This window comes from Oryzias latipes, chromosome 17 (assembly GCF_002234675.1).
Source record: "Oryzias latipes chromosome 17, ASM223467v1".
In the NCBI taxonomy this organism is placed as follows: domain Eukaryota; kingdom Metazoa; phylum Chordata; class Actinopteri; order Beloniformes; family Adrianichthyidae; genus Oryzias; species Oryzias latipes.
The window spans coordinates 17,190,936-17,218,475 of NC_019875.2; the positions used below are offsets into that span (position 1 = coordinate 17,190,936).

Sequence of the window (27,540 nt, forward strand, 5' to 3'; positions counted from 1 at the left end):
TTGTTTTTTATGTGAAAAAAATAATTTCGATAACTGGTGATAGACTGAACGTTCTCCCAAACTGAACTTTTACCCAAATGTGCTCTTTAATCATATTGCATATCTCATATACTGTGCACTACTAACCCCCCCCCCCTCCCCCCGTTCTTTCTTCTGATGTACGGATATTTTTGTTAATAAAGTTTGCTTTAAAAAAAGGCCCGTTGTCCAAACACATTACAGCGCATGCGTGGCAGCAGACACCTTGCTCGCCTTGGGCGTGTACCAGTGTACAGCGGATTCCTCCACCGCCCTTCTAGGAAAGCGTCGTTGGGACTGCTGCTTCGCATCTGTGTGTCGTTTGTCGGCCCTCCGGCGAAAGTTATATCAACACGCCAACATTTGGGAGTTTAAAATTAAACTAAAGAGTTGACGGAGATTGGAAGCAACGTCTTTTTTGGAAGTCGGTAAGTTTAAAAAAGCTGTAAAATACTTTTATGTTAGTCCAGGAATGACAAACACGTACTGGAAGACGGGTTAAAGTGTAGCTTGACTAACACTGAGTGAGTGAGTCACCGCCTGGAAAAAGAACTTCTTGTTGCTCTTAGTTTGGTCGTCAATAAAACTGGGTGGACTTCAGTCTAGTCAAAAAAAAAAGATTGTTTTAATTTTAAACTTGTCATTTTTTTCTTTTTAAGTTGAGAGTCATTTTAGTTACGCGTTTCCAGGAAACTTATAGTGCGGAAAAGCCCACTGTCGGTCTGGACTCAATGTCTTGGGAAACTCTTGTCATGTCATGGCGGATCTGTTTGTTTACATCAACTAGAAATCTGTAATCTTTACATAGCATAAAACTAAAATAGTCTTAGAATTTTAGTAGTCTTAATTTATAGAGTCAGACCATCCAACTTCTTAAAATATTTTCCATTTGTGTTCATCTACTTAGTTCATTCTACATGTTTAAAGCTTCCTCTCCCAGAGAAGCCATGCTAAGTCGCATTTTCGAGCTAAATGGGTTTTTTTCCCCATCGTCACACAATAACAACTTTGTTTCCAAACTTGTGCCTGTCTGTTAATGTCCCAGATAACATTCACGACTCAAAATAGTCCAGTGAAAGATTAATAGGATAAGTAAATGACATTAAAAGTGAACACAGTTTCCCTTTATGTTCAACACATTGTTAAAGAACCACTCGCTATAAATAGTGTTTTTTAAAACAAATTTTTATATCTTTATTGTGGCATTTTTCTGGCAATGGAGGACGTAAAGGAAATTGATAATAAAACTGCATTGTTGCCTATTTCTTTATTCAAATAGTCAGGAGCAGATGAAAAATTGTGCTTTGATAAAGCCTGTAGTAGTCATGAAGGTGCTGCAGCTCCCTGTACCGTATGGAGGGATATTTCTGCCACCACGTTGCACGCAAAACTTTCTACGTCGCAAGTGAAAATATTAAATTTAATTTTAAATTTGCTTTCAGTTAGTTTTTATTTTGCTTTCAATTTATTTATTTTTGCTTTCAAAAACTTTTTGCTTTTGCAAAACACGTTTTCGCATGAGTTGTTACCTAATCTCGCTTTTTTACTATCTTTGATTTTGCCGACATTAGTTTCAGTTTGACGTGACAAAGCTGCCATCAAACAGCTGCTGATTGGTCCAGAATCTAACCAATCAGGTGTCTCTGTCTCCTATTGACTGTGACTTCTAGGAAAGCGTCGTTGGGACTGCTGCTTCGCATCTGTGTGTCGTTTGTCGGCCCTCCGGCGAAAGTTATATCAACACGCCAACATTTGGGAGTTTAAAATTAAACTAAAGAGTTGACGGAGATTGGAAGCAACGTCTTTTTTGGAAGTCGGTAAGTTTAAAAAAGCTGTAAAATACTTTTATGTTAGTCCAGGAATGACAAACACGTACTGGAAGACGGGTTAAAGTGTAGCTTGACTAACACTGAGTGAGTGAGTCACCGCCTGGAAAAAGAACTTCTTGTTGCTCTTAGTTTGGTCGTCAATAAAACTGGGTGGACTTCAGTCTAGTCAAAAAAAAAAAAGATTGTTTTAATTTTAAACTTGTCATTTTTTTCTTTTTAAGTTGAGAGTCATTTTAGTTACGCGTTTCCAGGAAACTTATAGTGCGGAAAAGCCCACTGTCGGTCTGGACTCAATGTCTTGGGAAACTCTTGTCATGTCATGGCGGATCTGTTTGTTACATCAACTAGAAATCTGTAATCTTTACATAGCATAAAACTAAAATAGTCTTAGAATTTTAGTAGTCTTAATTTATAGAGTCAGACCATCCAACTTCTTAAAATATTTTCCATTTGTGTTCATCTACTTAGTTCATTCTACATGTTTAAAGCTTCCTCTCCCAGAGAAGCCATGCTAAGTCGCATTTTCGAGCTAAATGGGTTTTTTTCCCCATCGTCACACAATAACAACTTTGTTTCCAAACTTGTGCCTGTCTGTTAATGTCCCAGATAACATTCACGACTCAAAATAGTCCAGTGAAAGATTAATAGGATAAGTAAATGACATTAAAAGTGAACACAGTTTCCCTTTATGTTCAACACATTGTTAAAGAACCACTCGCTATAAATAGTGTTTTTTAAAACAAATTTTTATATCTTTATTGTGGCATTTTTCTGGCAATGGAGGACGTAAAGGAAATTGATAATAAAACTGCATTGTTGCCTATTTCTTTATTCAAATAGTCAGGAGCAGATGAAAAATTGTGCTTTGATAAAGCCTGTAGTAGTCATGAAGGTGCTGCAGCTCCCTGTACCGTATGGAGGGATATTTCTGCCACCACGTTGCACGCAAAACTTTCTACGTCGCAAGTGAAAATATTAAATTTAATTTTAAATTTGCTTTCAGTTAGTTTTTATTTTGCTTTCAATTTATTTATTTTTGCTTTCAAAAACTTTTTGCTTTTGCAAAACACGTTTTCGCATGAGTTGTTACCTAATCTCGCTTTTTTACTATCTTTGATTTTGCCGACATTAGTTTCAGTTTGACGTGACAAAGCTGCCATCAAACAGCTGCTGATTGGTCCAGAATCTAACCAATCAGGTGTCTCTGTCTCCTATTGACTGTGCTTGGAGGCAGACATGGATTTTGGACTCTATGTCGGCTCTGTTCTAACAGGATTCTGCCGTTGTCAACCATTCTGGCCCGTTTCTCTCAGAGTGAAACCCAGAAAGAGCAACAAAGCAGCTAAAACAAAACAGAGTTTTGAATTTATTTAGGGACCAGCGTGTTTAAAATGCCTGCAGCAGACAAAAACGTCTGAGCTCCGACTCTGTCCAGCCGGAAATAACGCTTTTTAAGATTTGTATGTAATCTGTTGTTTTATTTTAATTAATAAATGTTGAAATATTATGAGAAAGTAGCATTTGATTCATGAGTAATTTGTTTTAAACTTTGGACAAACGCTCACGAGTTCTAAAACATAAGACGCTGTCAAACATTAACAGAAAAGTTAAGAATGCTTCTTTTGCTAAATACAATGAGTCTGCTTTGGTGAGTCATTATTCTTTTGCTTGTCACAGCTGTTAATCTAATCCCAAACATATGTGCAGCATAAAATAATATGTGCTTTAAATCTTTTATTGTTCTGTTTTAACAAACAGATCTTAAAGAAAATTACACTTTTTTACCAATAATTTGCTCTGGAGGATTCACAGATTACACACAGGCCTTTTGATTTAGTGTCAGCAGATAAAATTTACAGTTTCAGGAATCGTCGGCCATAAATTCATAAATCTGACTTAATAAAAATTAATCAATGCTAAAAAAGGAAGAAAGTATGAATTATTGTTAAAATGATAAAAAATGAAAACGTCTTCATTCAAAGAGACAAAATTGAGGATAAAAAAGCTGCTTCGGTTTCTCTGCCTCGGTAGCAGACACCATGTTAAATAAATGTGGCGATTTCATTGGTTAGAATCTAGACCAATCAGCAGCTGTTTGATGGCAGCTTTGTCGCGCTAAACTGAAACTTACGTCAACAAAAATCAAAGATAGTAAAAAAGTGATATGACACACAACGCATGCAAAAATTTCGTTGGCTGTGGCAGTTTTATCACGCTAAGTCGAGTGATCAGCAAAAGCTAAGATAGGAAAAAAATTGAGATTTGATAACGATGCATGCGAAAACATGCTTTGCAAATGCAAAAGAAGTTTTGAAAGAAAAAAAAAAAGTTTTTGAAAGAAAATTGTTTTTTAAAGCAATTTCTTAAGCAAAATAAAAAATAATTGAAAAGCAAATATTTAATATTTTCATTTGCAACTTAGAAAGTTTTGTGTACATCGTGGTGGCAGAAATATCACTCCATAGTTCTGCTCCCCTCTAGATCCATGTATGTCTTCATTTTCTTCATCCGAGCTGGTATCTGGCTCTGAAATATACGGCTGGATAGCTCCGATTTTGCTCCCCATTGATGTTGCTCCTCTAATGTTATCTTGGGGTTGTGAGGGGCTGTAAGCTAGCGGGAGGGTGTGTAAATGGCTGTGTCCAAATTTGAGGGGTGCGGTCTTTCTGGGCTGCATTTGTAAGCTGCTGACGTCACAGAGCCGCAACAAGTGCTGTCTACATTCAACAACTCCTTCAAATGCGGCCAACGAATACAGCCTTTTTTCCCCCGATTTCAAGGATTGGTCTGGTGTATCCTTTTATACTGTAAATATCCCAAGATACAGTGCGGTGGGATCCGGAGATTTTCTGACAACAGTGGTGCGAGGCGTGACCCAGAGTTGGAGATATTTACACCATTTTATAATTACATCTCCAAGATTAAAAGTTGGATGAAACAAGCCAGGAAAATTTTAAGCTCCATGCCTGGTTCACTACTCCTCAGTGTTCAGGACTCACGGTTGCTAGGCGACAGGACATTTGCAGTTGTAACGGCTAGAATTATCTAAAGGCTAGACTGGTCCAAATTCACAGCCGTTAACATCCGGTCTACCCGCTCAATGAAGGACCCGGCCAACGTCGCCCGTGAAGGCCGTGCCCATTGAAGGATGCAGCCCTCGAATTTGGGCACATCCAAAGGAGGATGGGATATCAGTGGAGGCATACTTCTGTGCCAACGGTCCCGCCCACAACTCAGAGGCCAGTTTCTGACAAATTCCTTTCATGCTGCACAAACCTTGTCCTAGAAAATCACAGTTTTTTTGTTTGTGGCTAAAATTGGCATGATAATAAATGCAGTCTGAAAAAGAGCTCATTTATGACAGAAAATACGCTCAAAGCAGGATTTTCAGAAATGGGGAGAGGAAAGGGGGCGGGGTTGCTCTGTGCCAACAGTCCCACCTATAACTCAGGGGCAAACCATACTACTGCCGTTCTTGAGAAACTGTCCTAAAAAAACACTAGTTTTATGATTTTGGCCAAACGTGGCAAAATCATTATTAGAAGACCACTGGGAACGCTTTTAAAATATATCACAAGATGATCCGAGGGGGACTGTGCAAAATGCAAAGACATGCACAACTTTTTGATTGCATAACACAGTTCTAAGATCTAAAAGTTTTCAACACGCACTAAAGATCATGTCTCTGTGATAACAGAACAGCCAGAAAGGGATCTGATCTACGTGTTGCTTAGCAGCTGTAATTGTCCCACTCATTGTTTCCTGTCTGGTTGCTTGGTTTCTTTGATGTGATGTAACAGTTTACGAAAGAATGACCCAGCACTTGAATTCCTTCAACGTCTCCATTCCCCTAAAAGCTCTTTTAAATGTAAATACATGGCTATATTTAAACTCTTTTAGATGAACACAGCTCCCCTTTTTATAAAGCAGATTTGTAATATCTATCATATAAAGAAAACAATTCAACATGTCAAAGATTAATTTATCTTCTAGTGTTTTTGCTTCACGTCCCTTCTTTGCTTTGCAGGGTGTTTGTGTGGTCAGCATAGTTATTAACGGAAAATTACTTCAGGAGGTCTGTGCAGTGTTTTCCACAGCCTCTAGTGGGTTTTATGAATCACATTATTCATCGAAGCTGTATGTTAAGTGAGTCTGACTCAACCCAGGAGCAAAAGATCCAGTGTTGAGTCAGTAACCAGTCCAGGAGTCCCCTGTTATCCTGTATTAAATACAGTTTATCTTCATGTGAACTGATGTCTAAAGCAATTCAATGTTCTATCATTGCCAACCCAGAGCTGTCTGTGGATTATTTAATTTTGTGGTGGCACATTTTTGAAGAAACTTTGCAGAGAAGCAGTATCTTCTTTAGATACAGAAATCAGGATGAAGATGAAGTTCATTTGCAGTATTCATTCTGAGTATGTTGATGGTGTAACGGATAAATCCTTCTTACAACATAGTTTTATTTTTTAGTGCAGGAGACTCAAAGCAGCCCTACATTTAGCTTCAAACTGCAAGACACAAACAAAGATTTGGAGGTGGGATGCTGCTGCACCAACATTTGTAACAAATCCTCTTTTTGTCATCTCTTCTCATAGGTGTCATGTCCAAGTCAGACTATCCTCCGGACTACAACGCGAGCCACGGACCTCTGTACCCACCTCAGGGTTCTAACTACCCCCAGCCCCCTGCATATGGCTTTCCTAGCTATGGTGGTCCCCAGCCAGGCCCGCTTTCGGCACCATACCCCTCTTCTTTAAACGCCCCTCTTTATCCCGGACAGCCAGCAGGCTATCCCCCAGGCCCTTACCCCGGACAGCCCCAACCTGGTGGGCCTCCAGGCTACCCGAACCCACCTCCCATGCCACCTGTCCTCCCACCCACCATACCATCAGATATGATTAGCTCCGGTAAGCTGAGCTCTATCTGTCATGATTATCTATGGGATACATTTCCATTATTTTCATGAAACCATATTTCTTAACCCTTTAACACTGAAACTTTAGCTTCAATGTTGACATTTTTTCGACCACTGTGACTCTTCAAGCGTTTACGCAATTAACTTAATTCCAGCAGATTCTGAAGCAGACAAAAGAGACTTCACATTCACACTGATGACGTAAACAGTCGAAGAGTTATGGTATGTCACAGGGCATGTGTCATTTAGGTGCCACCGGCAGGATTTCTAGTGTTAAAGGTGTAGCCACCATTGTTGTCTAACCTGCAGGTTTGGGCAGGTCCTGGTTTCTTTGACTGCTTAATTTAACCCATTCAACTGGAATGCTTTAGGAAACCTTAAAAAAGGGCTTTTTATTTGTAACATTTTTTTATTAACACAAGAACTTTGTTGGTCATGGAGAATTTAGTTTACTTTTGTACGTTATAAACAATGGAAGGGCCTCAGTGTCTCCAGCATCTGGTCAAGCATTGAAGTCGCCACTAAAGGGTTAAAAAGCTGGTTTGCACATTCAGGTTGAATGATTCATTCTGACTTTTGCATCATCATTGTGTGACTCACTACGCTCTTTTAAAGTAATAGCTCAGTGCTGTGGTGCTAAAGCCATTACCCTTGTAACCAGAGCTCCTTTTTATAGAGCTGTTCCTTCCCGCCTCAGATGTGTGTTTTTGTTTTTTGCCTGTGCGCTCTGGGAGGTCCTTTACCTCAGCAGTGGGAAGTTTCATTCCCTCTCAGGTTTAAAAGTAAATATGTGAAAAATTTGAAATGGTAAACCGGAGAAGTTACCAAACAGTCACGTCTCCACTCAGCACACCTGCAGCTTTGCTTTCTCTAAATGTCGTCATGAAATAATCAAGACTGCTGCCTGCAGCCATTATGCTGCGTTTACAACAAACAGAATTTGCGCAGTAAATTCGTCCAAGAGGAGCTGGCCGCAGACAGGAAGATGGCGCCCAGAGATCATTAGCCGGAACCAGAAGCCCGGCATCAGAAGTTCAAAAAAAGACTCCTACCACACGAATTGCATTCAGTATGAACGTAGCTTTAAAGACTTCAATTTTTACGGAGCAGACGATGCACAACAGCAGCATTCGGTAGACATGTGCCACAAATTAAACCACATTTGCGGCCTTTTTTTTTTGTTCCACCTGCTGTTTTCAGCCTCGCATCACCATGAATAGAGTTGTAGCAAAGATGTTGCATTTTGTTTCCACAACTGCATTTTAAAAGGGGTTTAGTTTTTTTCTCCATAAACCCGGGTGACCTAATTTGCTGTTGGCCAACTTTATGTGTGAGTCACCAAATCAAGATACAGTTTTGTGACCTAACTGATCAATTTGGGAAGGATGAGTGACAATGGAACCAAAAATAACTGTCACCTTCACTTTCCATGCTTTCTCCAGTTCTTCTCTGAGTCCCTGGTATTTCTCCAGTTTCTCATGTTCCTTCTTCCCGATGTTTCTGTCACTTGGCACTGCCACATCCACCACAACGGCTTTCCTCTGTTCTTTATCCACCACTACATTGTCTGGTTGGTTCGCCATTACCATTCTATCAGTCTGGATCTGGAAGTCCCACAGGATCTTTTCTCTCTCATTCACAACCATTTTCAGAGGTGTTTCCCATTTATACCTTAGTTTCCGGCTCAGATTCTGCACACACATTTCTGTACACTATTCCAGCCACTTGGTTGTGGCGGTAGATCTGGGTCTGTCACTCTGATGGTCAGGGCTTGTTCCTGTGTTGGCAGGATGAGAGTTTCAATGGTGTCCTGTAGGCAGTGGCGGTTCTACCCTGAATTACTCCCCGGGCGAGACCCTCCCCAGGCACCCCCACCCCTCCCAGAGTCACAGCAGAACTTTGTCCCTGTCAACTGACATGTTTTATTGTCATTGAAATTGAGAAATTGATACAAAAGACATTTAGCAAAATTATGCACTGCATTATAACGGTTATCAGAACATAAAAAAATAAAAGAGCATAGGCATGGCAAAAATACAGTTGGGTAGGAAAATATTAAATCAAACACAATATTGAATAAATAATATAAGATAAATATTACAAAACACAAATCTTTTATCACACAAATAGCACGCTAAAATAAATATAACTGCAACACCATTGCACTAAGAACAGAAAACACTAACTAAAATCTAACCTTTCTAGCCTTCCTTGATGCAAACGCGTCAATAACGTCATCATCTGAAATCTGCTCCCCTACTGAATGATTGATACTAACAACGGCAAGGTTAGTGAGTCACTCCTGAGACATTGTTGACCTTAGGTATGACTTGATCAACTTGAGTTTTGAAAAGCTCCTTTCTGCTTGAGCCACAGTGACTGGCAAGGTGAGTGCAGTCCAAAAGTTGGGATAGATTTCTTATAGATCTTCATCAGACAAGTGATGAGCTCAAGGAGACTTAGAGTCGTTGATGGCAAGTTCTTGATTTCCTGACAAGCTCTATGCTGTTCAAATCACAGTTCCCTTCAAAATGCATTATGTCATCTAGTGCCTTGCATTGCTCTGTCAGCTCCTCATCTGCAATACAGGCCTTAAAAAAACATTTATGAATTGGATATTTGAATTGTCATGCTCTATATCAATTTCTACTTCAGAGAAGAAAAAATTAGCTCATGTTTGCTGTCTTCAATCCTTTGAATGGCACATTTTTAGTTGTGACCTGTTAAATTATGTTTTGTCAATATTCATCTTTAAAACTACCTACAGATTTATGAAAATTCTATTGACTGAAAATGTAACCCAACATTTGTAAATAAATAAAAAATAAACTTTAAACATTCAGGCTCAAAATTAACCCATAAATCCCCAGTTAACTGGTAAAAATAAAAAATTGTTTAGGCTGCCACAAATGATTATCAAAGTAATGGGCAATCTGAAGTTATTTGCCCCATTAGCAGGTTATGGTGGCGGCAGCAGCAGCAGCAGCATGCTACCATCACAGCTCATTTAACATTTATGAACTAATTATGCAACAAAAGACAACAACACCTTTGTGTTACATCAGAGCAGACAGACACATGATTCACAACTAATGTTACATGTTAAGGCAGACCAAACTTTAAGAAGAAAATCTTAAAAAATAAACAATGACGTTATTTGCAGCATTTGGGCCTACTTCAGTTTTGGTCATCGACCAAAAAAAAAGTTTTCATCGGCAACGTTGTTGCAGGGCCAGGTAGCATTAGAAAACCTGCATCTAACTATGAGGATAAACCCTTTTCTTTATCTTTTCTCTCCTCTTCTTATTTTCTTTTCTCTCTAAATTGGGCACCAAATGGCTTTGACCTTTTTTGTCCATATTTCAGATGTTTTTTAATGCAAGCGATTATGTAGCATAATTAAAAATAAAATTTAAAACCAGAAATGCTTTTTCATTTTCAAAATGAAGCTGCATTTTTTGACTCAAAATTAAAATGAAAAGGCAGTCCACCAAAATGCTTTTTCATTTTCTTCTTCAACACCGCTTTTTCTGTCACTTAATTAAAATGATAATGAAAATGGTATTTTACATTTCATTTTCAAAAGGTTCTCTGGTAAATGTGTAGCAAAATTAATTTAGAAATGTCTAATTTGACAATTAAAATGGATTAACAGAAATGCATTTTCATTTTAAAAATGAAGCTGCATCAAATGACTCTAATTAAAATGAAAAATCTATACTTCAAAAGGCTTTTTCATGTTTTACTTAGGAAAATGCAAAGAAGGAATTGCATTTGCATTTTCACATCCACCCTACGAATAGTGTTGCATAATTCAATTCCAAAGGAGGACCGCATGAGGCGGGACTGCTCCTACGAAGTCTTGAGAAGCTGTGTACATTCATCAGGAGAGCACAAAAGTCACAAAGCCCTCTCCTCTGCTGCTAACAAAAAGCTATAAGCCTGTCCGCACTGCTCCTAGCATGTGTCTCTTAGCAGCCGACACACGGAAATAGCAGTGACGTCATCGCCCCGCCTCCCCTCTGGAAAGGCGAAGTGGAATTGAATTATGACACACTGTTCATAGGATGGATGTGAAAATGCAAATGCAATCCCCTCTTTGCATTTTCGTTTTAATTATGACACAGAATAAGCGGTTTTTAAGTAGAAAATGAAAAAGCATCTTGAAGTATTGAATTTTCATTTTAATTTTGAGTAATTTGACGCAGTTACATTTAGAAAATGTAACTGCAAATGTAACATTTTAATTGTCAAAGTAGACATTTCTAAATGAATTTGTGGGCTATGTCAACCCCTGTTACCTGAGAACTTTTTGAAAATGAAATGTCAAATACCATTTTCATTATCATTTTAATTAAGTGACAGAATAAGCAGCGTTGAGGAAGAAAATGAAAAAGCATTTTGGTGAATTGCTTTTTCATTTTAATTTTGAGTCAAAAAATGCAGCTTCATTTTGAAAATGAAAAAGCATTTCTGGTTTTGACTTTTATTTTTAATTATGCTACAGAATCACTTCCATAGTTTTTGGCATTTAGCAATAAATGTCCTCACGAAGGCATCAAGTCCGTTGACTAAACTAACTGTCACCTTAGTGACAACATTGTTTTGTGTTCCAATATTTATTTGGGCATTTCACACAAAAAAATACCCAAAAAAGCATGATTTTTTTTATACCTTTATTAAAATTTAGGTTATAGAATGTCACCGTATGACTGACTTTTAAAAAAGTTTTATAAAGTAGGTCCACCCCCCGCCCTTGTCCCTCACATGGCCACTTAATTTGGAAGCAACCCACAGTTGAACTAATTCCCTGCAGCCCCTCCCCCTTTTCTTCACACATTTCCAGCAGGAGCGCATGAAGCTGCAGCCACGGGCGCCAATTCACTACATGGCTGCGCAGTCGCAGTTTTTATTTTTTCATCAAACACTATGCCGTGGCCCGTGACCGTCAACCCCCCCCCCCTGAAGATCATCCAGCCAGGTTTTGTGCATGTGCAATTGCGGCGATACTGCGTGCTCATCTCGCAGCCTGCGCCCTTCACCCCGCGCCCCCTCGCCTTCTCCTTCTTCACACACATTTGCGTCTTCTTCTCAAAGACGGGGTGGGGGCGCCGCCAGGTTTCAGGCTGTTACAAACTCTGTGATAGAAGTAAACCGATAGTGGTGCACATATTTCTTTTACAAGCGCTGAGCCACCGGCGCCACCCCCCCCTTCATTTTCTGCCCAGGGCAATTGTCCGTATTGCCCGTGCCTAATACCGCTACTGCCTGTAGGCTCAGCCATCTGTAGCCATTGGTAAGAGTTCTTGATATCAACAAATCTATCGACTGTAAAAGCTTCTTCAATCCATTATAGATGAATAATGAATTGATTTCTCTTTGTACCCGGCATTTCACAGATCATTTGGTGAGGTGTGTCTTATTTTATATTTTTGATCTCTAACCTAGCTCTTGTTTGATAACAGGAGAGGAGTTTGCTGCAAGAGGCAGCAACTGGGAGGATTTGAGGGTTCGGCACTCTTTCATCAGAAAGGTATAGAAAGCCGATTGATTCATCTGACCAGAGCGTTTCTTCCTTCACTGTTTTGTTTATGACTTTCGATTCATGAGCAAAATCAACCCCCCCCCCTCTTTTTGTTCTCCTCATTTATTTGAATATTTCTGTTTGATGGAGGGTTTTATATATAAAGAAAATTGAGCTTAAATTTTCCTTTCTGAGCCCCCCACACACACACACACACACACACACACACAAGCTCCCTGCTCCACTCTATACTGATGCATCCGCTTGCTGACAAATACATTGCAGATGTCTCCAACCCTGTTCCTCATGAGCTACTGCCATGCTTGTTTTGTAGTTAACCCACTTCAGTACGGTAATTGCTGAAAGCAACACCGGTACTTATTAAAGCAGGGTTAGCTGCAAAACAAACACTGCAGTAGCTCATGAGAACCAGGGTTGGAGACCACTTGGTTAACGTCGTCAGAGCTGGCATCCGGCTCAGACTGCATCTCTTGCCATTTTTGTTGCACCGCTAAAGTTATGTTGGAATGACTGTAAGCTAGTGGGAGAGAAAGTTCTCCATGATTTTATGTTTTTTGGATCATTGGGATCAATTTTAGAGCAAGAACTCTTTTAGTGTTTACTGTTCAGCAGACACACCCGTCCTGTTTGTTTCCCTGTTGCCATGGTGAATCCTTAAACTTGAGCTCCACTAATGATGGCTGTATCCGGTCTGTGTTTGGCTGACTGAATCATTCCAGTCAGCGCTGGTTAAACCGACACTGATGAGGCTTTCTTTTTAAGTCCTCTTAAAGTCCTCTTTCACCTCCTCAGTTTCTAAATGAAGCCTTTTTATTAAATAGGCTTCTGCCAAATACCAGCTGTGCATGTTTGTATTATATTTTGATCCTGAAAACCCTCTAACGAAATATATATTAGCTAAATTTTTGTTGTGGTTGAAAAAAAAAAGTGTTTCTGCATGTGTACCTCACGATTAAATTGAACTTCAATCATCATTTATCAGATGAATAATATCTTAACAGGTTGGTTTGATGTTGTCTGTCCTCTTGTCTTATTCAGGTGTACTTAATTTTGGCATCTCAGCTCCTGCTTACTACCGCCATTGTTGCCATTTTCACATTTGTGTGAGTAAATCTGTGTAGTTAGTGTGGTTGTGCGTCGGCAGTGCCGGCTTAAACATTTCCTCTGTTTCCTTCAGCCATCCGGTCAAAACCTTCGTAAGGGACAACCCGGCTGTGTATTGGGCATCATAGTAAGTCTGTGGGAACTCCAGCATCTTCATTGTTAGATGTAGGCTAAAGTAACCCAATCCTGCACACATTTATACCGGTACTTAAACTTTGTTCTTTTTTCATCTAAGTGCCATATATATAATCACCCACATTGTGCTGGTGTGCTGCAAGGGCCCCCGGTGAGTGACAACAAAACACATGGGATCAAGAAGAGGAAGTTCAGTTGAAGAAATACATTAATAATGTTTTCCTTTTTTCTTTGCAGGAGAAAGTATCCATGGAACCTTATTCTGCTTCTCATCTTTGTGAGTACAACTTTATTTTAAACCAGACTAAAAATATTCACCTAACAATGCAGTTTTTTCAAAAGCACTGTTTGCCACATGTCAGTTACAGGTTTATGTTTTATCAGCTCAAGCATCAAATTGAGATACTACGGTTTTATTGTGTTCATATAAAATCATATGAAACTTAGCCTTGAACATCTTGAAGTTCAGATACTTCCTTTTTGTTTTCATTAGAAAAGCTGTTGGGTTCAGAGCAGTTTAGTTTCCTCTGTCTGTTTGTTCCTCTGTCTGTTTGTTCCTCTGTTTGTTTGTTCCTCTGTTTGTTCCTCTGACATTTAGTGACTTATTGCATTTTAAGTTGGTGAAAAAGAGCACAAAACAAAACCTCCTCCAAACAATGACCAGGGTGTTTCATTTGTTCTTAAAAGGGCAGCCTGAAAACGAAAATAAAACAAAAAAAAGAAAGGTGTCCTTTTTTTAGCATTACTTAGTGAACCTTATATAACGTTATTCTATTTGATGCAAACATTTCTGAGACCTTATCTCATTAGCATGTTCCAAAATTTCCTTAAAACCCGGTGTATTTAACTTGGTCCACATTTACTGCCGTGCAGCTCATCATCCTTCCACTAGGGGCAGTAAAAGGGCTTTTCCTACTTATTTCAGAATGGCTGCTCCCATGACAGCCATGGCATATGGAAGCGATTGTGTAGCATAATTAAAAATAAAAGTCAAAACCAGAAATGCCTTTTCATTTTCAAAATGAAGCTGCATTTTTTGACTCAAAATTAAAATGAAAAAGTAATCCACCAAAATGCTTTTTCATTTCCTTCTTCAACACTGCTTATTCTGTCAATTAATTATAGTGATAAGGAAAATGGTATTTGACATTTCATTTTCAAAAAGTTATCTGGTAAATGTGCAGCAATTTTTTTTAGAAATGTCTAATTTGACAATTAAAATGGATTAACAGAAATGCTTTTTCAATTTCAAAATGTAACTGCATCACATGACTCAAATTAAAATGAAAAATCAATACTTCAAAATGCTTTCTCATTTTATACTTAAAAAACGCTTATTCTGTGTCATAATTAAAACGAAAATGCAGGGCTCGACATAGCCATTTGTCCGCTGGCCCGGTCCTGTTTTTCGAGCAGTGCGGACCACAAGACTTTACTTTTCACTTGTCCGCTCGGGCCACTAAAATATCTAACGGTTTATATATTCTTCACCTTTTTCAATAAAGTAAATTTTGCGAAAACGTGTAGATTTACCTCGTCTTCATAATGTAGTTTTTCTGCTAGTCCTGTGTTCAGACTTCAAGGGTTTCTATGGGAAACCTTTGATCACTTCTCCTTCTCTCCCGCCTGCGCGCGCTCGGCTTTCACTGCCGAGCACCACGCGGCACGCGCTCACTACTTTTTTTTTTCAAACTTTATTGAATGTAACAATTCAATACAAAACAATGTTAAACAGCAACAACGAAGGCACAAGCCAGTGAGTTATTATTACATTTGATTATAAATCCGACACCGTCACTGAAGAGAGACTGAAGCATGTCAGAGATGTGGAAGACATGGCAGGAATAGATAGGAATATGTTGGATGGAGTAGTGGGTATAATTAGTAGTATGGACAGCAAGATATTTAATGAATGCATTGAAGATGAAACTGTATCCACTAAGCTTTAAGCTGAATGTCAAAGAATCAAAGGCAACTCCAAATACCGGAATCTCAGACTCAAATGCAGTAGAATGTTAAACTACTTAATTTTGTTTTTCTGTACAACACTGTAAGCAGTAAGTATTTCTAGTTAGCTGAATGATCTCAGTTAGACCTGCACAATATGAGGAAAACTCGCGATATGCGATATCAGAGATTAAAATTGCGATAACGATATAATTTGCGGTATATAAACAAACAGCAAAATAACCAAATAACCATTCCCAGTTTAAAAATTATACTCCAAATGACCCACGTTGACATAGGTTACAAACATCTAACATAACAGGGCTCCATCTGATTGGTCAACAATGTGAAGGCGTCCATCCGATTGGTCAAATGCATTAAGGGATTTATTTGATTCGTTAAATGGTTCGAGCTGCCATTAGATTGTTTTAACACATTTAAGGTTTATGATTTATTGCGATATTTGCCGTTAGAAGCACCATGAAAACTTCTGAACTAGTGTTACCTACTACACTGCAGTGCTCTCTTCAAAACATCTGAAACAGACTAGAGCAGATTTAAGTTTGATATGGTCTATTTTCAGTCATTGAAAAGTGTAGAAATAAGTGATGTCACCAGAATGCACCAAATTGCACCATATTAAAAGTTTCCGGGGGGGCATGCCCCCGGACCCCCCTAAATTTGCAAGCACCTGCAGAGCGGCGGGTCCCGCTATGCGCGGTGTCGGGCCAGTAACTTTCAGGCAGGGCCAGTAAGTTTCAAAAACTACTGGCCCTGTGGGCCAGTGCAAATTTCTGGGCTATGTCAACCCCTGAAATGCAAAGAAGGGATTGCATTTGTGTTGTCACATCCACCCTCCGAAAAGTGTCTCATAATTCAATTCCACTTAGCATTTCCAGAGGGGAGGCGGGGCGATGACGTCAGCACTTTCTGTGTGTCCGGCTGCTAGCATGGCATGTTTAGCAAGTTTAGCATGGCGAAATTTGCTTCAGCTGTTGATGGGGCTGCAGCTGTCCTCAAACAGCAAAATCAACGCGAAGCTGCAGGAGAATATCTTCTAAATGTACTTATTACTGTTATGATTATTAAGGGCCTGCTCGCTCATAATGTCGATAACAACCCGAAAAAAGCATTAGCATTAGGCTAATGCGTGCTAAAAACATTGGAGGAACAGAACTCCAGGCGGCCAATCCAGCAATGAGAAACTTGGATGTGAGTATGTGGGAATTAAATCAGCCTTTATTTTGTCTGGACACCACTGGAAACACAAATTCATATGATGGTTGATAGGTTCTAAGGTCTTGGAGCAGCATTTCCTCCTCCTGCTCTTCGAAGCTTCCCTGGACAAGCTTTCTCTCCGGGCTAGCGGGCCGATTTAGCTCAAAGAGCAAGTCCGAGGGAGAAGCTTCAACCGTGCGGACAGCGGGGCTTCCGAAGGAGGCTGTGGTCCCAAACTCCGGACCGCAAAAGGCAGAAATGCTGCTACATAGTCCAGAGAAGCTGTGTACAATCATCAGGGGAGCAGAACCGTCACAAAGCCATCTCCCCTGCCGCCAACACAAAGCTGATCCTAGACATGTCTGTACCTCTTACCAGCCGGACACACGGAGAAAGCACTGACGTCATCGCCCCGCCTCCCCTCTGGAAATGCTAAGTGGAATTGAATATTGCGACGATGTTCGCAGGGTGGATGTGACAACACAAATGCAATCCCCTCTTTGCATTTTCATAATTATTACACAGGATAAGCAGTTTTTAAATATAAAATGAAAAAGCATTTTGGTGGATTGCTTTTTCATTTTAATTTTGAGTCAAAAAATGCAGCTTCATTTTGAAAATGAAAAGGCATTTCTGGTTTTGACTTTTATTTTTAATTATGCTTCACAATCGCTTCCATAATGGCAGGGAAAGTTTGGCCAATTTACAAAACTTTATCGCGAGAATAACCAATGTATTGTTTGTTGTTTTTCCGTTTTTTTTTTTTTTTTAACCACCACTCAGTGTATTCAAAGAGTGCAAAAAATGTGTTGATAATTAAAATGTTCGTATCAAATTTGAGATGTGTGGGTAAATAAGGTACTTTATTTCCCTCAAGACTCATGTTGGTATTTTCCTGTTTCAGGTAAGAATTTAACAAACCACCAAAAATATCATAATTAATATAATTTAGGTCTCGTTTAAATTTTTATTTATTTATTTGCAAAATGTTTTTGAGGATGTTCATCCGAAAGAAAATCTTAATTTAAAAAAAAAAATTGAATTTTTCAGTCAATGATTTGATGTAGTGGGCTTCACAGGGCTAATCAAATCTTCCAGATTATCCTGGTTTGAACGTTCCATACGTCTACCACAAATCTAACAGTCTTTAAATCATTATGACTTAAAGGAATCCAGAATTACAGGTTATTGAATGTTTTTAGTAAAAAGCTGCTTCAAACCTTGTTTTGTTTCTGTTACAACAGACTCTGGCACTGTCCTACATGACTGGAACCATATCCAGGTAAAAATGAAGAAATAAAAACATCAGTATTTGCCAAAAACCAGACAAGTTGATGTCATTGATTTTATTTTTTCTCTTTTGCTTAGTTTTTATGACACAAAATCTGTGTTCTTGGCTCTGGGGATTACTGCCGTTGTCTGCATCGCCGTCACCGTCTTCTGCTTCCAGACAAAGGTGTGGAAACTGCTTCAACCGGCTTGCATATATTTGCTCAGCAGCATGCGGTTGACACACTGCTCTGGGATTTCAACATCTAGGTTGACTTCACCAAATGCCAGGGCCTTTTCTGCGTGCTTGGGATTGTTGTGTTTGTGACTGGGATCATCGCCGCCATCGTGCTGTCATTCAAATACGTGAGTTTACAGCTGATGTGAACCAAAAAAAAAGGTGTTTCTTTGAGTTTAACCCTTTTTTTGTGGTTATAGATCCTTTGGCTGCACATGCTCTACGCCGCTATCGGGGCAATTGTCTTCACTCTGGTTAGTCTTTTATTGATTTTTTTTTTTATAGTAGCTTTCAATTTTTTCTCTCTCCATTTATTCTTGCTGCATCCATTCTCTAATCGATCTCATCCAGTCGATTGTTTGTGTCTTCCAGTTCCTGGCATATCACACGCAGCTGCTGATAGGAAACAGGAAGTACTCAATCAGTGAAGAGGAGTACGTGTTCGCCGCGCTCTCCATCTATGTCGACATAGTACAAATCTTCCTTTTCCTGCTGCAGATTATTGGCGCCTCCAAATAAGAAATTCAGATGTAGATCAGAATCTGGGTTTGAGGAGAAAGCATTAAGTAACAAAAACTATTTTATTTTCATATTCGTTTATAGATTAAAGGAAAATGTCTAAGGGCTAAATATTTACCAATGTAAATGAAACTTTCATACTAATTTTTTATTGATAATTTAGGCATTTACAGATGTGTATATATTTCAGTATAAAGCTAGAATACAACCGTTTACTTGGTAGTAATGCTTCTTGTATATTGTTAGAGATGACGGTTTAACTATCTGAAGGAAATTAAGTATGTAGATAATCTATTGAATGTGTTGGAACAGTTGTTTGGAGTTATGTTCACTTAAATGCTTTTTTTTTGACTGTTTACAGACGGTATACTACATTTATGGTGTTTTAGGCTGTTCTCATGGTTCCAAATAGACTGTACTATGAAGAACAAAGTTATTTTGAGTCATATTTTTGTTTTTGCATTTATTCTCATAAATGGTCAAAATGAGCAGCAGCAGGAGGGGGGTTCTCTACTCAGGAAAACACAATCAAAACCAAGTCCAGTTGTGGACCTCAGACACAGTCGGAGGCTGAGCTGCTGAAAATCCAAGTTATCAATAAAGACACGCCACTGCTTGTTCGTATCAAAAAAAATAAATGATTTAAATGATCTTTAAATATACTCTTTAAAACTTAGTTTTAATCTTTTGAATCCCATCTGCATCACGTCACTGGTCCAGTTTGACCTCTTTGGTTTGGTGGCGGTAGCGGCTCCCTTCATAGTCTCCTTCATTCGACAGTTTCATCCTCTGACGGACTTTGAGCTGCTTTAGTCTGTTTTTGTCCACTTGTCTCTTGGCAAGAACAAAGGCGATGATGCCGCTGGGTAGACCTATAATCCTGCACAGACAAACAATTCGGTCAGCACACGCACAGATGTAAATCACAAGTCTTGCAATGCACATGGCTTCAAAATGTTTTTTTTTTTTTTTTTTTCTTTTTCAAATGAACAAAAATCTGCAGAAAGAACATCCTGGTACAGAACTCATTTGGTTTGCTGGTCTGTTAAGACAAATTGATGCTCACAGTGGTGGAAACAATGTAACCCTTGTGCTATCCTACGCCCTTTCAACCTTTTTTCTTCAATGGTTTGTGATCCTCACTGGTGTCCATGGATTACATGAAATCTTTCCACCTTTATCCACCTTTGTCATGGTAGGGAGAACACGTCAATGTAAGGGTGGGGTCATCTAAGATAGTACAAGGGATAAACTGCACATGATCTCTGACATCACCCATAGGATTGTAGGTCAGCCACACTGACAGGTGTTTCTTCCACCCAACATAAAAACATGCTGAAAATGAAAACGTCACCCACCTTTCAGTTAAACAAAAATGAAATAAAAACACCCCTAATCCACTCATCTGATTTATAAAAAAAAGAAAAGAAATCAAATGATTTAAAAAGGATGTTTTAAGGAGGGAAGAGTTTCTGGTTGAGCCCTCTAACAAGTTTTAGGAGTGAGAGGAATTGGGGTCAGTTTTTACGAGGAAGAAAAACGTTATGGAAACTTTGTAAAGGAAAAGGATATTAGCTCTTCAGACATGAGCTCAAATTTGAGCTAACCCTCTACATGGAGTAATAGGGCCCCAGTTGAGCAGAATGAACTACTGTGGTAATAAAACCTGAGATGTGATGTTCCACACATGTGGACGCCAGGTCTTAAGAGGTTTATATGTTTACAGGAGAACAGAGAAGTTCAGAAGAGCTGTAATGTGTCTTTGTAGAGAAAACATATGACAGCACAGTCTGGAGATGTATGATAGCTAGAAAATAGTGGTGGGATATCCTGAAATAGTGACAAAGGGGTTCAAGGTGGAGGTAGTTCACCACGGATTAGCTTTGAGCCTCTTCCTGTTTGCTTGTTTGACAGATGAAGTTAGACAGGAACCTCTGTGGACCATGATGTTAGCAGATGACTAGTGAGAGCGGGTGGAGGAACTTCTAAAGAGCTTTGTGTAAATGAGAGACACTAAAGGGGGATGGTATGGTCCAGGGAGCAGAGACGGAGAAGGAGGACAACTTCAAGTAACAACAGAGCAACACATTGTGGGAAAGAGGTGAAAAGGCGTGTGTAAGCAGGTTGGAATGGATAGAGGAAGGTTTCAGGTGTGATCCGTGACAAAGACAGTCAGCGCAAATGAAAGGAACAGTGTGGAAGACTGGTGAAAAGCAGCAATGTTGGTTAGGAGGCAGAGATGAAGATCCTGAGGTTTCTTTTTGGCAGTGATGAGGATGGAAATATGGTGGCCCAGAAGGGTCACAACACATTAACTTACCACACACAGGAATGAATCCAGAGGAACACCTCATGTTAGATGTTTTGGAGATAAATGCAGGAAAGCAGGTTGAGATGGTTCAGAGGAGGAACAGTGAACACATGATGTGATGAGAGCTACAAGGAAAGGAGGCCTACAGGAAGGCTAAAGATGAAGTGGACTTGGATGCGCTCAATGGGAACTAGGAAAATGCTAAGGACGGGTTTAGATGGAGGCACAGGATTTGCTGTGGCACCCCCTAAAAGTGGCAGCTCTCAAATATTAATAAGTTGCACATTGAAAAAGATCTTAACATCTTAAAATAATGTAAACAAATACAGTAACCATACTCTAAAATCAAAAATCAAATGTAAAATTATCCAGGATGCGACGCGATTCTTAATGAAACGCCACATGCAATCAATGACTTAGCAAAGTGACGTCATGTGTTCTGTTTTTATTAGGTACAATTAAATAATTATTAAAAATTTTGTAACGCAAGCAGTAAGAATATCCAGGTTAACAACAATTTCATTTACTTATTTCTTGCTGTTGATAGTAAAAGGAAGGATTGGAACGTACCAAGCGTAGCCTATACTCATCATGGGGTTCTTCGCCTTTCTGCTGGGGATGTATTCAGGTCTCTCCGTAGTTTCCTCCTCGGTTCTCCCGCCAGATGCGTGTTCTTTCGCTGAACCCTTCGGTTGCGTCGTTGAGCTGCACATCCAGGCAGCGGGGGAACAGTTTATGGCTCCCCTGCTATGTTGCATTAGTATCCTCCCGGGGACACGGTACAGCCCTGAAAGACAAACTCGTTTTTTTTTCATATTTTGATGCACAACTTTGCTCAAAGGCTATTAGTCGTAAAGTCTTGATGAACAAACACACATAACAACCAAAAAACATCCCACATAGTAAACTTAGGATGGTAAATATCACTTTACCTGCAATAGCGTCTCGAATCAGGTGGTACGCCATGTTTGTTATGAAATGTCGCACATGCGCAGTTACGTATCAATTTCAAGGCACTGCCACCTACCGTTCAAAACAAAAATTACACCATACACAAAGAACCCAAGACAACAAAAAAGTTCAGAATATTTGCTTACAAATATTTTTATTATTTAAACTACCATTTAATTTCCATCATAACACACAAAACATAACTTGAAACCCAGTCTTTCAAATGTGACATTTGAATTGAATATATATACTGTGGAAAGCTTTCAATTTAGGTTACACAAAAGTCAGTGAGTTAGAAAAAGCAGCGGAAACCTATTTACAGTTTATTCATCTTGAAAATCCCTAAACGTTGCTTTTTTTTGTTTTTCCCTTGTTTTTTTTCTTTTTAAATAGCTGAGGTCAACTCGAAAAATAAGTCCAACAGCATTTTAGAGGCTGCAATGTAAGAAATCCATTGAAGCATCAATGATGGAGGATGATGCAGACAGTTTAGTCCTCCAGGGTGTAGTTGGGGTTGACAACTAGAACAACTTCCTCCTCCTCTGTGCTCCCAGACTCTGAGCCCTTCAGTCCTGCCTGGGACAGCTCGATTAGGATATGGTCCTAAAAAAAACAGAAATTTGAAATAAATTGACCGGTTTGTTCTATAACGTTTAATTATCTAAAACACCAGGAGGGTTACTCACATAATGCACCAGCCTGTGGATCACCTTCTCTATCAGGCCCTTCTTATTGATGAGCTCCTCCTCTGAGTCGATCTCTGACTCAATCTCCTTCAGATACCAGTTCACCACAGCGTTTTTCTTCAGCTCCTCCTCTTCCTCAGCTGCAGCACAGATGACAACGTTAAAACAAACAAACAAACAAAAAAGGCAAATGCAATGGGGGGGACCGTGAAAATCCAGAAGCCGTACCCTCCTCCACTCTGCGCAGGTGAAGCACCAGCAGGTTGGAGATGCGCTTGTACTCGGAGAACGACAGGCGGAGGGACGGCTTGGACTGAGCGCTGTGCTCCGAGTGGCCGTTCACATCCTCCATGTGGCCATTGACGTGACCATTGACTCCATTTGGAACATTGTTGCCTAGAAACAGGAGCGCTCATGAAATACAAGGTAGTGCTGCCACCCCCCCCCCCCCCCCCCGTATTGATGGGGAGCGTGTCATCACCTTCCTCCTGTTGCTCCTCCTCCTCCACTTCGTCCTCCTGCTCCAGGTTGATATCAGGAGTCTCCACTCGGATGATAGACTTGTTGAGAAGGCGGAAAGCTTCCTTCACATGTTTGGGCTGCACCTGAAGTTGCAGAGAAAAAAATGTCAGACAGAAGGGCGACGCAGGAAACGTTCCAGGTGTTTCGTTTGAGTGAAGGCCGTACCTCATCGCAGCAGTGCATGCGCGCCATGGCTTCAGAAAGGCGAATCATGCTCTCCAGCTGCCGAACGGTTATCCTCCAGGCAGACTTGGAGACGCTTCCAGTGCTGTCTCGCTGGCGGAGGCGCTTGTACTGCTCCACAATGAACTCCTCAGACTCTTTGGAGATCTGGAAAAGGAGGGGACACACTCCAAAAATTAAGGAGTCACATTTTAGGGTTTAATACCATGAAAAATTAAATTGAAAAAAAGCACACACCTTTGGTTTAAACTGTCTGGCAAAAAGCAGGTATCTTCGAATCTCATCCAGAGAATAAAGCCTGTCCACGGACTCCTCCACGCGCGAGTGAAGGTCCACGATTCGTCTTGCGATTGCGTAATCTGTGACCTGACATCGGCGAGGACAGAGGTTATGGGAGGGGGGAAAAAGACACGACAAAACCCTTTCACACAAAATCACACCTCATTGCAGTCGTCCACCAGGATGAAGAAGAGGTCAAAGCGGCTCATGATGGGGGCGGTCAGGTTAACGTTCTGCTTCAGGCTCTTGCTGCGGTCGTAGCGGCCGCCGACGGGGTTGGCTGCAGCTAGGATGGACGTGCGGGCGTTCAGGGTCGCCTGAAACCGCAAAATCCACCTATTTACTCCCCTCACCAGCCTCGCTCTCCCCTTTTTATCTCAAGGCTTTGCAGCATTACCTTCACTCCGGCTTTGGTGATGCTGATGGTCTGCTGCTCCATGGCCTCGTGGATGGCCACCTGGTCTTTGATGTCCATCTTATCAAACTCGTCGATGCAGCACACCCCCTAAAAGCAGACATATGGACGTTTTTTTTTAAATAAGCCTTCCCAGTGGTCTTTTAATACAGATTCCAACTTAGACGAGGAAAGCAAAAACGTAACATGGATCCATGCAAGTAGATGCATCAGAATGGAGGAAACCTATCATCAACGCAATCTTTTCCAAACTGCATTTATTTCGTCTGCTCAAAACAATTTTATTTAAAAAAATACTCAGAAATGCAATTCTAGGCTTAATTTTCTTTCCATCATCAGAAAAATACAAACACAAAGTACATCAGAGTGTGTCTTTAACCCGGATGCCTTACGTTATCCGCGAGCATCAGAGCTCCCGCCTCAATGACGAACTCGTGCGACTCTTCGTCCCGGACGACAGCCGCCGTCAGACCTGCGGCGGTGCTGGCTTTCCCGCTGGTGTACACCGCTCTGGGAGAGAACTCCTCCACGTGCCTGAACACAAACGACCCCGTTACTTCCTGAAGTAGTTCACCTTTAAGCGGTTCAGCGGCGTGTTCCTGCCGGGCGCGTCACGCACTTCAGGAACTGGCTTTTTGCGGTACTCGGGTCTCCGACGATGCAGACGTTGACGTCTCCTCTCAGAGAGGTCCCCTCCATCGTCGTCTTGGGAACGCCACCGAACAGCATCAGCAGGATACCGCGCTTCACCTCGTCATTTCCTACAAGATCAGGCAGCAGATGTGACTTTTGTTTTTTAAAAACAAAGGAGAAGCGGTAGAACAGAGGAGGTAGAACCAACCATGGATGGTGGGGAAGAGGCTGGTGCACAGGTTGTGGTACAGATTCTTGTCCTGACTCATTTCAAACACTTTCTCCCATTCTTTTTCTGTCATCTGACTCTTGATGCTCTCAGCTGTCTGTTCTTCATCACGAAGCTCCTTCCCACCGAACTACACACAATTATTCACAGTTATACGACTGTTGGAGCCTGAAATGTGTGTGTGTGTGTGTGTGTTTGGGGCGGAGTTCTTACTCTTGGGTTGGTCGGTGCGACGTTGCAGGCTAGAAAAGCCAGTCGGTACGACAACTCCCTGACTCCCAGAGCTTTCAGTCCCCTCAAACCCTCCGCCTCGTAGCCCTGGCGCCCCCCGCCCACACGGGAACTGGTTTCAGCTCGCAAACCTGACAACAAGACATTCAAAACACCCAACCGTGAAGGGTCAAAGTTCAAAATGCAAAAGTAAAAAGGTACAGTTCACCCACAGTGAAGTCTTACCAGGAGTGCTGAGCTGAGAGACGTCCGGCACGACGATGAGTGTCCCGGTGAAGTCGCAGCGATCTCCGGCCTGGGCCGTCTCCACAGCCTCTGCCCTCAGGACGACCTCCAGCGACCGCGGGATTGAACCCCGGGGCAGCTCTGCTTGCGTCTCCTGGATACGCACCTGAGCACACAAGTATCACCCTAAATCAGACACAGAACAGCGACCAGCTGCACGACCGCTCCATCACACACTACCTTCTGAAAATCAATGAACTTGGACTTGTGCGTGTCGAGGTGGAAGCGGGAGCGATTGCTGCAGACGGGGTTTCTGCAGATGGTGGGGGGCGAGTACTTGAACTGCTGCGGGACGTCTTTGATCACCATCTGGCAGTCCATGCACACGAAGGTGCCGCTCACCTGCAGCCGCAAGGCATCCATCATCGACAAGTCCACATTTCTGTGATGAAATGTGGTCGTTTAGGGGGAATCTTACCAGCTCAGGGTGGACTGGGTGGGTCCTCACCACCTGACAGCTGATCTTCACCAGGGTACCGATCCGCATGGAGGACAGCTCACGGATCCTGTAAAGGACACAGAAAAGACCGTCGATTTGACCGTCTTGATTGACATTTATGAACAGTGATAGTTCCTGCATCGCTCTTACTTGTGTCTTGTAGGCAGATCCTCGATGGCTACGTAAAACTCTTTGGTGAGCGGCACGTTCCCGTGATCTCGAGCAAAGTTGCGCACTGCTCTGCACAGGTACGGATACACCCTGAAAATGCAGAAGTCCGACTTTAACACAAGCGGCCCCCTTCCAACCAAAAGCTGTTCTGTTCCTTCATGAAGTAACAGATCAATAATGTGCAAATACAAAATACAATTTACGCACAACTTGAAATGACAGCAGCTAAAAACGAACTATGCTTTGCACCAGGGGTTGTGAGACGTCACGTCTTCAGATCAGTGGGTAGATGATGCATTTAAATGCTGCTAGAATGCTGGGTCATCAGAGTTTTAAACTTACTTTGTGAATAATATCTAGTAAATACTTGACATTGTCAGCTGTCATTACAAGTTGTGCGTAAATTGTATTTGTGCGTTTTTAAATTCTTTACATTTGTGCATGTGAATACACAAAATGACCTTCAAATCAAGAATTACACACACAGCACATACACACACACACACACAACTCCAGTGGGTGTATTTGCTCTCCATACTCGCCTGTAGTACTCCTCCTGGATGGTGGTGGCCAGCTCTTGGTTGAAGCCCTCCAGGTCTGTGAAGCTCACCACCAGAGTGTTCCTCTCAGGCCTGATCAGCTCTTCCCCCTCCCGGAGATACTTCACCTCCCCATCGGCGGTCTGGAATCTGCACAGAAGCAAAACTAACCTTAGACTCACTTTATAACCAAGAAAATCTAAATAAAAAGAGGTGTTTAAGCAGGCGATCAACTCGTGATTGACTTGTCAAGGCCGACAACAAAGACTCTTCCTGCTGGATGGATACTCTGATACTCACTCCTCTAAGAAAGCCTGGAATAACTTCTGACATTTCTCCGCCAGCTCGTCCTTCACCGTCGTCCCGGCATGCTCCGCGGTCGCTGTAGCAACGTCCATCCTGCGCTGTAGCAAAACTGCCTCAGAGATTCAAAGGAACACTCCGCGTGTGGAAGGAAGGAGGACACGGTGGCGAGCACAGATCTTCAGTCCCAACAACAGAAGGCGGTTTCGCGCGAAAAGTGAGGCCACGTGACGTTTGGCGCGGTTTTTTCGTCCTATCGGCGCCACGGTGCGGAGTCACTCGCAATATCAGCCAATTAAAAGCGAAACATTGAAGTGACGTAGAAATAGGGGCGTTTCTTTGACTGTCCCTGCGGGATTTTTTTTCTTCCCAGAGAACTTTATTTAAAACGAGAAAATAATACAAAAACAAAATTAATAAATACATAAATAAATACAATAATTTTGTATACAATAAATCTATAATATTTACTTTTGGCGAAAATAACATTTTAAAATATTGTATTGGGGCCGGTTTAGCTCGTGCTGGTTTGCAGCGCCTTCCGTCCGTGAAACCAGGGTTCAAATCCGGGCTGCTCCCTGTTCCCTTCTCTGCTGCTGTGCCGGTCCCAAGCCCGGTTGGAT

At 41.1% G+C, this 27,540-nt stretch overlaps 3 protein-coding genes across 4 annotated transcripts; 1 reads left to right on the forward strand and 2 right to left on the reverse strand.

Annotated features, from left to right (window-relative positions):
• The first annotated feature begins 218 nt into the window (after nt 1-218).
• On the forward strand, nt 219-19,188 carry tmbim1 (transmembrane BAX inhibitor motif containing 1). 2 transcript variants are annotated; one of them, XM_023964875.1, is made up of 13 exons: nt 219-446; nt 1,689-1,835; nt 6,446-6,757; nt 12,231-12,298; nt 13,349-13,413; nt 13,488-13,541; nt 13,650-13,700; nt 13,787-13,826; nt 17,959-17,996; nt 18,083-18,170; nt 18,254-18,349; nt 18,422-18,475; nt 18,594-19,188. In XM_023964875.1, exons 3-13 carry the CDS (start codon nt 6,451-6,453, stop codon nt 18,738-18,740), a joined length of 1,008 nt encoding a protein of 335 aa, XP_023820643.1. In that variant the 5' UTR covers nt 219-446; nt 1,689-1,835; nt 6,446-6,450; the 3' UTR covers nt 18,741-19,188. The 2 variants fall into 2 exon arrangements, with proteins under 2 accessions (XP_023820643.1, XP_004079058.1); XM_004079010.4 differs by lacking the exon at nt 1,689-1,835 and having other exon boundaries at nt 242-446.
• On the reverse strand, nt 19,189-22,076 carry LOC101159614. Its single transcript, XM_004079011.4, has 3 exons — nt 21,984-22,076; nt 21,622-21,838; nt 19,189-19,620 (listed from the first exon to the last, which is right to left on the reverse strand). The coding sequence occupies exons 1-3, from the start codon at nt 22,015-22,017 to the stop codon at nt 19,449-19,451; spliced, it is 423 nt and encodes a 140-aa protein (XP_004079059.1). The 5' UTR covers nt 22,018-22,076; the 3' UTR covers nt 19,189-19,448.
• A 63-nt stretch (nt 22,077-22,139) lies between these two features.
• Nucleotides 22,140-27,115, reverse strand: mcm6 (minichromosome maintenance complex component 6). The gene is made up of 18 exons (XM_004079012.4): nt 26,915-27,115; nt 26,618-26,764; nt 26,055-26,165; nt 25,884-25,971; nt 25,646-25,807; nt 25,406-25,571; nt 25,163-25,311; nt 24,929-25,079; nt 24,707-24,848; nt 24,480-24,621; nt 24,070-24,177; nt 23,834-23,989; nt 23,631-23,759; nt 23,376-23,540; nt 23,170-23,293; nt 22,917-23,084; nt 22,689-22,828; nt 22,140-22,605 (listed from the first exon to the last, which is right to left on the reverse strand). Exons 1-18 carry the CDS (start codon nt 27,010-27,012, stop codon nt 22,492-22,494), a joined length of 2,460 nt encoding a protein of 819 aa, XP_004079060.1. The 5' UTR covers nt 27,013-27,115; the 3' UTR covers nt 22,140-22,491.
• Nucleotides 27,116-27,540: the final 425 nt, after the last annotated feature.

What these genes read in the sequence shown, in the direction of transcription:
- tmbim1 (XM_023964875.1), top strand. Translation starts at nt 6,451, where the DNA reads ATGTCCAAGTCAGACTATCCTCCGGACTACAACGCGAGCCACGGACCT. An exon ending in TCTTCTGCTTCCAGACAAAG is followed by an intron (nt 18,171 to 18,253) that starts GTGTGGAAACTG and finishes TTCAACATCTAG; the next exon opens with GTTGACTTCACCAAATGCCA. An exon ending in GGGCAATTGTCTTCACTCTG is followed by an intron (nt 18,476 to 18,593) that starts GTTAGTCTTTTA and finishes TGTGTCTTCCAG; the next exon opens with TTCCTGGCATATCACACGCA.
- LOC101159614 (XM_004079011.4), bottom strand. Translation starts at nt 22,017, where the DNA reads ATGGCGTACCACCTGATTCGAGACGCTATTGCAG. An exon ending in GATTCGAGACGCTATTGCAG is followed by an intron (nt 21,839 to 21,983) that starts GTAAAGTGATAT and finishes TTTGTCTTTCAG; the next exon opens with GGCTGTACCGTGTCCCCGGG. An exon ending in ATGAGTATAGGCTACGCTTG is followed by an intron (nt 19,621 to 21,621) that starts GTACGTTCCAAT and finishes TTGTCTGTGCAG; the next exon opens with GATTATAGGTCTACCCAGCG.
- mcm6 (XM_004079012.4), bottom strand. Translation starts at nt 27,012, where the DNA reads ATGGACGTTGCTACAGCGACCGCGGAGCATGCCGGGACGACGGTGAAG. An exon ending in CTCTCAGCTCAGCACTCCTG is followed by an intron (nt 25,312 to 25,405) that starts GTAAGACTTCAC and finishes TCTTGTTGTCAG; the next exon opens with GTTTGCGAGCTGAAACCAGT. An exon ending in TGGTGGACGACTGCAATGAG is followed by an intron (nt 23,760 to 23,833) that starts GTGTGATTTTGT and finishes CGCCGATGTCAG; the next exon opens with GTCACAGATTACGCAATCGC.